Raw genomic sequence first — 10,864 nt, 5'->3', positions numbered from 1 at the left:
CTTTCCTCTTGTTGTTATTAGAGATAAAGATACGTCATCTGCTACTACTTTGGCCTTCAAATAACTCCCTGTAATACTAATCGAGTGCATAACGCAATTTAGTGAAAACATAGCCCGATTAAGCACTTTTGGACATTTTTCGAATTTTTCTCTCGACTAATAATGTCGCAAGTTAAACAGCAAGAGAGTAAGAAAGGGGCGTTTTTGGATAGAGATGATTTTGCTTCAAAACTGGTCATCGGACCGGTTGATCTATGCATCGAAAGCCTCAAACTCCTCCAAAATTGCGTCGCCATCTTATCAATGATGTACAACATGCCGAAATGTCCCTCCTTTAACGTCACACATCGCATGAATATTGACACCGATCCGCAAGTTGTTGATCCAATCATCCAGAATATTGAAGAGTTGTTAACTTCAACCAAGACCTTTACGACCCGATTAGTTACTCGATTTTGGGGACCAGACACGATTTGGAATTGTGCGAATCAAGTGGTATTACTTTAGCCAAAATGGATCGGCAAAGTAACGTTTTAAAAATTTGGTACATCCTCCTTGAAGGACTCTCCTCAGCTTCTATCATGTCAGCTCATAAAAACCAACCATTTGTTGTTGAAACCCTCTTCAAACTTTTGAGGGATTTGATCGATAACCCGGGCGTTAACTTTGGGTTATATTCCATAAATCACTTGCTACTCCCGATGGTTCAAAACTGGATGCGCCAGAACAGCAAGATCCAAAAACCGGGCGAAATCTGGCAAAACTTCAAGCACTGTTGTGGCTTAGCTAGTGAGCTTGTGGTCGATTATTTGCACCATTTGCAAGGTTTCGGCCCTTTTGTTGAAAACCCAGCCGCTACTTTGGCCCTCAAACAACTCCTCTTGATCCTAATCGAGTGTATAACACAACCTAGCGAAAACATAGCCCGGTTAGGGACTTCCTGCATCCGTCACGTTATTTTAAGTGCTGGTAAGATTTTGACTGGAGGGCAATGGGAAATTCTGGTCGTGGCCCTGCACAGGGCTTGCACCATCTCGCTTAACCCTCTCCACCAACTAACCCTCGCATTTAAAGAGAACTCGGATAGTTTTTACGGCGACTTGGCGACAGTTAAAGTCGCAGCGCGTAAAGACAGCACAGTGTCCGAAAACGAGAGGTTGTACGAGCTTGCCCAGCAAGTTTTCCTCATGCAATGCCAACGCAACTGTCTCAAGTGCGACAAGTTGTGCGAGTGTGATGCCAGTATGACGATTGATGATCGCAGTTATGTTTTTCTCCTCTATCCGCTTGACATGTCTTCGATTTTAAACCCAGATTTGTATACAGTGAGGGTTCCATTTCGCAATTTGGTGGTTGGGATTTTGGCGCATCAAATGCTCGTTCAGACGATTTCCAGCGCGCTTTTGCAAAATTTGAACCATATCACGCCGATTTTGAACATTTTGCAAATCAATTCGTGTAGTTTGAGGGGGATTTTGACGCATGTTAACGCCAAACATGTCGATATTCTGTTGAAGTGTTTGGATGTGAGTAATGCCAGAGCGAAGCAGTTTGATGTCAGGCCCGGCTTGAAGTTTTTGACTCAGAAGGTTGGGAATTTGAGCAAGGCGGCGAATTTGTACACGCAGGCAAACACTTCGGAGGTGGTCCAAATGATTGTTTTAATCGAGTTGTGTCTTGATGGCATTGAAAAATATTCGATTAAACCCAAAGACTTGAAAGAATTGTTGGGGAAGGATGGTAAAGTTAGGTGTTCTAGTGATTTGGATTACGTTGAGCAATTTTTGCGACGGTTGCAAAACAAGTGGGAGTTTTTATGCGAGTCTTACATCAACCTAACGATAAACATCCCAGTGCAAGACAGTGAAGACGAATTGAAGAGTTCTAGTGATAATCTTGACCAAATTGCCGACAAACCCCGACCTTTCAAATTAGCAGATTTCAAGCAAGAAGAAGACACTTTGAGTTCAAGCACTGATTCGGAAGGTTATTTGGAGAAGGAAATTTTGCCAAATGTGAAAACTGAAGAGGAGGCGGAAAAACCGAAACTGCGTCAAAGTTGTAGTCTTGACGAGACAATTTTGAAAAAGACAAAGGAAGTCTCATCGACTGATGACGAAACGAATGACATGGCGGCCAAATATACGAAACAGATCCACGACAAGTATAAAGTAGAGCTTAATTCAATTAAATACGACACTAATACGTTGCTGCAAATGCGTAAATCGACCATTTCGAGTGATAATATCACGAGTTGTGACAGTTTTGAGAAAAAGACGCCAAGTCCGAGGATTAATCCTTTTATGGTGGCTAATGTGCCACCGCCGCAACCGATACCGCCAGAAATTCAGCAACAGAGGGCCATGAGTATCTTTAAGGTAGGTCAAAACTTAAAAAAAAAGTTGGCCGGACAGGGGTTTGAACCCCAGTTTTTTGAGATGTTGTTTTTGAATAAATCTTTAATTTCGTTATTTACAATATTATGTACTTTTTAGTTATTTACTTTTGGAAAATATTTTTTTGTCTGAAATTGGGTAAGAAATTAAAAAAAATAACCCGATCCGCGTTCTAACGTCAATTTTTTTGAATTGTGAATTGTGAAATATTGATATTGTCAAGAGGAGCCACGATTTTTTAATGTTAAAATGTTTATTGCAAAACCAGTTTCATCCTCAGTGTTACGTTTAAAGTTAATAAAAGTTAAATTAGTTACGAAAAAATTATAGGGAAGGTTATCTTACCTGATTAGATTATATAAATTTATATTGAAGAACAAATTAAAACAGTAAACTTGAAAAAACTCACAAACACTGCGGATGTTAAAATTGTGAAAATTACATTATAAAATTATGAACAAGGTAAAGAGAAATGCTTTCTGAAGCGAAGCGTCTTCGTTGTGATTAATGGGAATTATGGAAATTGCCAAATTGGTATTAAAAGAAGAATTGATTGCTCCATCTGGAGTATAAGAAGCGAAAATTATATAAAAAAAAGTGTCTAAAGTAAACTGCAAAGACTAATTTATTGTTTGATTATATTTCACAATTAAAAATGGCGTCCCTCATTATTAGAGAGAACAACAACTGTTAATTTTTTTCATTGTCGCTTTGTGATAAATCTTTAATAACTTTTATGGTTTTTTATGTACTTACATTGTATGTATTTTGTAAATAACACATTACAGGGATATAAAAAGCAATATTCTATATCTTGAAACCTCGATATCCTGATTTTTTTATGACTTTTATACTTCGACTTATAGAGGTTCCACTGTATTAGGTATAGTAAAATATCGAAATCTTACTCACTTTAACACTAAATTAAGATCTTATTTGAAATTATATATTTTTGTTTGAAATTGAATGTCATTATAAGTGTTCAAGTTTTTTACTATCTATTTTAACATTTCTTGTAGAAATTGTAAAAAAAATAACCAGACTCGAGTTTAAACCTTAATTTTTTGAGTGTTTACTGTAGAATTAATCTTTAATTTTTTGTTTCAGTTTCGTTATTTACAATATTATTATGTGTAATCAAGAGAAAATGTTTAAATCTTATTTACTTTAATATTAAATTAAGGTTTTATGTATTATGTAATTTTTTGTTTTTTTAAGCTATTTCTTTATTTGAAATTGAGTAGCAATCGTATTTTAGCACTCACATCATTTAAAAATAAACACTAGATTACATTTATATAAATTTTGACCTGAAAAAAGTTGGCCTGACCCGGGTTTGAACCTCAGTTTTTTGAGTTGGCGCTTTGGAATGAATTTCGATTTTTTAGGACTCTGAGGCGTACAAGACGACTCGGATCGAGACAATGGAGGCATGTCTCGAGCTTTTGAGTAGTCTATCGTCTGAAAAGCTCTCGCCTTTGGCCACCGTTTTGAAACAAGGCGCCGTTCTTCTAATCGGGGCTCAGGACGAGAAAATAAAAAACGCAGCTGAGAATCTTCTCAACAGAATGAATATCTCGTACATTGACCACGATAATTTCTAATTTATTTGCACTCTTTAAGACTGGATTTGGAAGTCTGATGGTAAATCTTCGTGCTTACTTTCCGTATAATTACTGTAGAATAAAAAAATAAATGTAAAAATCGCTGTATTTTATGACGAATGTACAGAGAATGGTAGACAATAAAGGTGAGTTTAAGTGGTTTATTTTTGGTGCCACGTCGTCTGGAGAGATCGGAAACTTTTGTCTCGCTGTTATCAGCTAGACAGTGATAACGATTTGTCATCTGTTTTATAACATGTAAATCATGCCAAACTTTGGACTTGTGATGATGAAATGGAATCAACGATTTCTTATAAAAAATCATCGCAAAAGATACGAGTTCTAGAATGTTAGAAACTATTGCAATTTTTTAATTAATTGAGTAATGCCGGGGTCAAAAATCATTGTTAAACTACTAATTAGTGGCTATCTCGTAATATATTGCGTTTCAGGAGGACAAAATTTGTACCCAATTTTAGCGGAAATTTGATAATGCGAATATTCACACCACCGGTTTAAAGTTTGTTAAAATATTTAAAAATTGTTTATTTATTTAATTAACAATAACACTACGATGCAGTCTGGAGACTTTAGCCCCGTAATCTCGCAGTTAATTGTTATTAATGAATTTCCCGTGATGGAAACATTTCTTTTGTGGAAACATTATGAGATTTTTTTTACATAAAGTTTTAATTAATTGTTGTTTACTACGGAATTTATTTCCGATTTGTGTGATAAGACACTGACCTGGCAATGGGAATTTAGGTATCTAATTGAAAATTGTTATTGCTCTGCGGAAATACACAGGAAAACACAAAAACAAAAATATTTGTTGAGGAAAATAATTAATCTAATGAACCAATAAATTAATTTCAAGCAAAATGGGGTGAAATTCTATAAATTTTATGCGTAACAATAATAACAGATTTATTTTAAGGTTAAAGCAGCTTACAAAAATAAATAAAAATTGCAAATTTAAATATTTAAAATTCGGAATATTTTGGACTAGTGTCAAAATTTAATGAAAACATAGACATACTTTTTTGTACGTACTAAACCCAGGAAATGTCAGGTCATTCGGAAATCTAAAAGTGAAGATAAACATAAAATTTTACAAAAAAAATGAATTGTATTCATGAAAATTCTTGCAATTAATCTTTATTTTATTGACAGTATTAATAGCCTAGCTACTGAAACTTATTATTTATTTAAATAAGAAAAAATGCAGTCAAGAGTAACAGATTTAAGTTTTTTGGGTTTGTTAAGGTTTATTGTTCCTAATTTTCGTTTAATTTCGTTGTTTATGAGAAAATTTAATGGAAAAAATATAATTAGATTTGGGTTTTAATATCAGTTTTTTTAAGATTTTTGTGATTAGGTATTGATTATTAAGTATCGAATTAATTGCTGTTAGTACTGCGTATTTTAGTTTTTTTTAATCAATGTTGTATTTGAAGAGAGACATCTTATTTTAATAAAAGAGTATAAATTAGTAACTATTACTCTGTTTAATGATGTGTAATGTTTTGATTTAATTTTAATTACAAAACTCCAAAAAGGAGTACAAAGATTAAAAAAAAAATAATTAGTTAAACTGATACACAATTTATGTATAACTTTTTTTATTAAAAAACTTGAATACTAAACACAAAATAACCACTATTAGGTTGATTACTTTTTTCGAAAAATGTAGAAAAGTTATCGGTTACTCTGTAGTCGATTTTTGTATTTATTTCTTTTACTGATTGTTGTGTTTTTTGTTTAATTTTTTTTGTTATGCTCTTAGTTATGTTGGGGTTGTAGAGTAAGGAGAAAATTGTTTATGACAAAAGTTAATGAATAAATAATTGATTCGGGTTTGGACATCAATTTTTTGAGATTTGAATGATTAGGTTCTAAATTAATGGCTTTTACTGCATATTGTAGTTTTAGAAAAAGTGCAACTATGTTTCAAGTTTCAATTTCCCCGTTTTTTTTAAGTTTTTGACAGATTTAAAAAAAATGCCACAATCTTGTGGGATTTGATATTAAAAATTTTTAATTTCGTATTTTAAGAGAGAGATCTTACTTTTAATTAAAGACTAAGTTGTTACTGTAAATATTTTAATTGACTTTTTGAAGTACTTCAAAAAAACGAATACAAGAATTATATAAAACAAAATAATACAAAAACGAGTACAAATTGATTGAAAAATTGATTAGTTAAAGTGATACTCTATTTTTGTAAAACTTTTTCATAAAAAAACTTGAGTTTTAAACACAAAATAACCACACATGGATTAAAAAATGAAGATTATTTTTTGCAAAAAATATATTAAACTATAATGGCTTACGCTGTAGTCGATTTTTATATGTTTTTTTAATATTGATTGTTAGTTTTTTGCTCTTACTTATTATGGTCTTGGGGTTGTGGAATGAGGAGAGAATTGTTTTTTTTTTGGTTATGACAAAAGTTAATAAATGAAAAAGGATTCGGGTTTGAACATTAATTTTTTGAGATTAGAATGATTATATTCTAAATTTATGGCTGTTACTGCGTATTGTAGTTTTAGAAAAAGTGCAACTATGTTTCAAGTTTCAATTTACTCGTTTTTTTTAAGTTTTTGACAGATTTAATAAAAAAAATTACACAATCTTGTGGGATTTGAGATTAAAAAATTTCGATTTTGTATTTTAAGAGAGAGAGATCTTATTTTCAATTAAAGACTAAGTTGTTACTGTTTTAAGTTTATATTTAATTTCAAATTTTGAAATTGACTTTCCAACTAAAGTACTAGAGAAAACGAATACAAGAATTATATAAAACAAAATTATTGCAAAATTGATTAGTTAAAGTGTTACTCTATTTTTGTAAAACTTTTTCGCAAAAAAAACTTGAGTTTTAAACACAAAATAACCACACTAGGATTAAAAATTGAAGATTATTTTTTACAAAAAATTTATAAAACTATAACTGCTTACGCTGCAGTCGATTTTTATATGTTTTTTTAATATCGAGTGTTATTTTTTTACTCTTACTTATTATGGTATTGCGGTTGTGGGGTGAGGAGAAAATTGTTTTTTTTTTTTTGGTTATGACAAAAGTTAATAAATGAAAAAGGATCTGGGTTTAAACATTAATTTTTTGAGATTCTTATTATAGTTTTTGTAGAACTGCAATAATAAAATGGCTTTTGAAATTTTAAATTGTACTCGTTTTATTTTTTTTTAAGTTTTTAACAGATTTAATGAAAAAAATGCCATAATTTTTGCGGAACTTGACTTTAAAAGTTTTCAGTTTTACATTTTAAGATAGAGGTTTTAGTTGAGTTGAGTTGATGTTATTACAAATTTTTTGAGTTTAATTGCATATTTGGCTCTTTTAATAACTTTAATATAAAAAAAAAGATTTGGAGTGAACTTCATTAGTATAACTAACTATTCCATGAAGAAACTTGAGCATTAAACACAATAAATTAAACACTACTAGATTAAAAATTGATGTTTTTTTTAATTTTGAAAATTTATCGCTTACACTTTAGTAGAGTCTTTATTTATTTTTTCTTTGTGTTTCTTTTTATTATTTTTTCGTGTTTTTTTTTATTTTTTCGTGTTGCTTTAAGTCGTGTTGGGGTTTCGGGTAGAGAATAGAAAGCAGTGTTAATTTACTTTTTCTTTATTTTTCCAAGGCAAGAACGTTACAAATAAAGTGTATTTGATAAAATACAGGCAAGAGTTTCGTGAGAACGAAAGAATCATCGCGGATATCTTACATACCACAGCATAAATAACTTTAAAAAATAATACAAAAATAAATATTTAAAAAACCAGACCGAAAGCTTGTGCACTTTTTGTAAAAAAATGCCAAGTCTTGAAACGTTTTATACAATTTTGTCGAAACAAAAACAATTTTTCTAAGAGAAAATTAACTAATAATACACAAGTATTATCACATGAACATTTCGAAAATTCCGAAATGGAATTAAATGGTACCAATTAAATCGAAAATCAATTGATACCAAATAATTCCATTAAGTACCCTTCGAAACACACTAAACTAGCTTACTTAAACAAAACGTCGAGAAAATCGAAAATGTCAGATCTCTGCCTCTGCACCGGCTCCACCACCGGCTTCCTGAACTTGCCATTGAGCAGCACCTTCTCGGCCTGCCTCTTCAAATCCACTTGGAACATCTGCTTCTCAATAATGGGCACCAACAGATTGAAGTTGCGGATTTTCTTGTTGACTTGCTCGGTGGTCTTCTGGAAGTCGAGCACAGCCTGCTCCCACTGCGCGCTCTCCTGCTTGTCCAGAGGGTAGGGCCCGAACCTGGCCCTGGCCTTCGCCAGCGACTCCTTCAGGGTCTGGATCTCCTCCCGGATCTCCTTCTGGAGCGTGATCCACTTGGGCGTGCACCCGTTATCGATCAAAACCTCGTTCAAGCGATGGGTCACAAAGTCCACGTAGGGGTTCCTGATGTCGTTGTCAGGCAGCGGCTTCCCGAAGCCGGGCAGGTTCTTGAACTCGCCCTTGGAAATCGACTCCTGGATCATCTCTTCAACAGTGCGTTCCAAGCCAAACTTCTTCTTCGAAAACGGCAAGAACATGCTGTTGTCGTTCTGCTCGTTCTTCTCGGCTGAGATTTTGGACACGCGGTGCTTCACCACGTTCTCGGCGGCCTGAGTTGCGCGGATCTTGGGGAATTGCTTCTTTTTGATCTGGAGAGGGTTCTAAACAAACAAATTGTTAGACTTTGTCCAAATTTTTTGAAGTGGTTACAAACCTTGTAATTTTCTTTCTCCTCGCGGCGAGATTTCTTGTTAGCGTTGATGAAAAGTTTCAAAGCGCCTGCGATCTCGGAGAATTCGTTACGGGGCTCTGGAGCGGCTTCCCGGTGGCCAACGGTTGCAATTTGCGAGGTTCTGAGCTCCTTGTCGTCTTTGTAGATTCCCAGGAGTTTGTAGCATTTTTGGTACTTCTTCAAAGTGTGGTAGTTGCTGCGGTTGAGTGCGATTGCGGAAATTGAGGGTTTTTTCAACTCGGTTTTAACCAAAAGTCCCAAAGTGGCCATTGCGATGGTGGCTGTAAGGGAAAATATTTTTAGTTGGCGAAATTTGCTAATTTTTTGCATGAATGCATTTTTTTCTATTTTGCTCAAATTTGTGTTTTTATTAAAAATGTTTATTTAATTTTTTTGAAACCAAAAATAAACCAGAAAAAACGTTTATAAACAGCAAGTGTAATTTTTTACAATTGTTTTTTTTTTAAATAGAACTCACTTTAAAATTCGAAAAACCGGCACTATTTTTCCATTGATTTGAACCGTTTGTCTCAATTCTGTTCGAACTACTAAGAAAAACCTTTGCAATCTCTGTTTAAATAGGAACTTATCTCGCACACATGTCTTGATACAATTTTTCCAGCAGACGGTAAGATAAAATTAATACTTGTATTAGCAACAATAATTTTAAAGAATTTCTTTTATCTGAATGTAAAAATTAAATGGAACTATTCGATTAAAAAAATTTGATGATTAGAAGTTTTGCAATTCAGAATTTTGTATTAGTGATAAGAATGGGGTAACCATTTTGAAATTTCTTATCATAAGTCACGACAAAATGGAAGATTTTTAACCGGTCATTTAATGAACTGAGATGGCCATGAGGAAATGGTAAGTAGGTGAGAACTTGTTCCCAGGTGGTAAACACGCAAAGATGACTTTTCAAATTCTAAATAAATAAAGAATTTCAAGTTTAAATTAAAAAAATCAAAAGTTATTAAAATTTGCCAAAAAATGTATATAATATTTTGAATTTCAATTTCAATACAAAAACCAAACAAAACATTAAAAAAACTAAACAAATACTAACACTGGCACAAAAAAATGTAAGTATTTTGAATTTCCATTAAAAAAAAATAAGGGGATAAAAGCCAAAAAACAATGCAAGACTAGGTGACTAATGCGAGTTTAACTTAACAAAAATTTAAGATTAGACACAAAACAAAAAATTGTAAATTGTAAAAAAAATTGTAAAAAAAGAATTGTAAAAGTCACACAAAATGTTGCAAAATTTTGAAATAAACCACTATTGACTTACTTGAAGATGCGCAAAAATGAGATGAAAATGTGAAAAAATAGAAGGGCACTCACTTTTTTGACTATGTGTCAGACTGGTTGAGTAAATAAGTAAGATCACTGTGTCACCAAACTGACAAGAGTGACTGTTCCGTCGCCATCGCCCCTTCTTATAGCCCCCCAACTGTCGGCCATTTTTTCTCGAATGATAAGCATTTGGCAAGTCCGTGATCGCGGCCTCACTGCGGGGGAGTGTCATTACGAAAACCCCTTTTTTGCCCGCGATGGCTGGGACCCCTGACCCCCGATAAGCGCACGACTGTGCTCTAATTGGGTGAATCCGGAATTTCGAAAACTGGTAACATCTGCATCTGATAATAATCATAATAAACATAATGGGAATAATGCCGGACTTTGGCTCGAGATTTCGATACCGAGTGATTTTTTTTGGGACACTGGGTATATGGTGAAGCTTTCCGCGCTAGGCCTTGAGACTCGCTGACTAATTATATAATAAATTCCGCGTGCGCCAGACAGATTTATCGATGATTTTTATTCTATCACTTGGTGGAATAATTATTGTGGGCTTATCGGTGCGCAGTGTTGGAAGATTTGCCACAGTTTGGTGATCTTTAGACGGTTGGCTCGTGCCACGACGAGTGGACAAATCTTTCCCATGGTTTGGGGCAAAAAACTTTTGCTAAATTGGTGACAATTTATTATTGTTTATGAAAAGGGTTTGTTTAGGTCTTGGTTACTTTGGTCGCAGTTTAAGGTTTCAAAATATTATCTATGATAAGAAATACGT

General features: G+C 33.4%; 2 protein-coding genes and 1 non-coding gene across 5 annotated transcripts; 1 reads left to right on the top strand and 2 right to left on the bottom strand.

Moving 5' to 3' along the window:
• Positions 1 to 108: 108 nt before the first annotated feature.
• LOC135266580 (brefeldin A-inhibited guanine nucleotide-exchange protein 3-like) lies at positions 109 to 4,164 on the top strand. Its single transcript, XM_064357631.1, has 2 exons — positions 109 to 2,378; positions 3,785 to 4,164. The coding sequence occupies exons 1-2, from the start codon at positions 513 to 515 to the stop codon at positions 3,998 to 4,000; spliced, it is 2,082 nt and encodes a 693-aa protein (XP_064213701.1). The 5' UTR covers positions 109 to 512; the 3' UTR covers positions 4,001 to 4,164.
• A 3,475-nt stretch (positions 4,165 to 7,639) lies between these two features.
• LOC135266502 (dnaJ homolog subfamily C member 28-like) lies at positions 7,640 to 10,330 on the bottom strand. 3 transcript variants are annotated; one of them, XM_064357397.1, is made up of 3 exons: positions 10,132 to 10,330; positions 8,764 to 9,062; positions 7,640 to 8,710 (listed from the first exon to the last, which is right to left on the bottom strand). In XM_064357397.1, exons 1-3 carry the CDS (start codon positions 10,313 to 10,315, stop codon positions 8,042 to 8,044), a joined length of 1,152 nt encoding a protein of 383 aa, XP_064213467.1. In that variant the 5' UTR covers positions 10,316 to 10,330; the 3' UTR covers positions 7,640 to 8,041. The 3 variants fall into 3 exon arrangements, with proteins under 3 accessions (XP_064213467.1, XP_064213468.1, XP_064213469.1); XM_064357398.1 differs by having other exon boundaries at positions 10,079 to 10,197; XM_064357399.1 differs by lacking the exon at positions 10,132 to 10,330 and adding an exon at positions 9,260 to 9,406.
• Mir3861 (microRNA mir-3861) lies at positions 7,930 to 8,037 on the bottom strand. The gene has a single exon (NR_038706.1). It is a non-coding gene; the product is annotated as a microRNA mir-3861 (primary transcript).
• Positions 10,331 to 10,864: the final 534 nt, after the last annotated feature.

The sequence above is a fragment of the Tribolium castaneum genome, chromosome 6, assembly GCF_031307605.1.
Source record: "Tribolium castaneum strain GA2 chromosome 6, icTriCast1.1, whole genome shotgun sequence".
In the NCBI taxonomy this organism is placed as follows: Eukaryota; Metazoa; Arthropoda; class Insecta; order Coleoptera; family Tenebrionidae; genus Tribolium; species Tribolium castaneum.
This window is presented reverse-complemented; position numbering and strand designations above follow the sequence as displayed.

Coding starts and splice junctions, on each gene's coding strand:
- LOC135266502 (XM_064357397.1), bottom strand. CDS start 10,315: ATGACACTCCCCCGCAGTGAGGCCGCGATCACGGACTTGCCAAATGCT. Junction 9,063..10,131: donor TCTGACACATAGTCAAAAAA/GTGAGTGCCCTT, acceptor TTTCCCTTACAG/CCACCATCGCAATGGCCACT. Junction 8,711..8,763: donor AGGAGAAAGAAAATTACAAG/GTTTGTAACCAC, acceptor TTGTTTGTTTAG/AACCCTCTCCAGATCAAAAA.
- LOC135266580 (XM_064357631.1), top strand. CDS start 513: ATGGATCGGCAAAGTAACGTTTTAAAAATTTGGTACATCCTCCTTGAA. Junction 2,379..3,784: donor GGGCCATGAGTATCTTTAAG/GTAGGTCAAAAC, acceptor TCGATTTTTTAG/GACTCTGAGGCGTACAAGAC.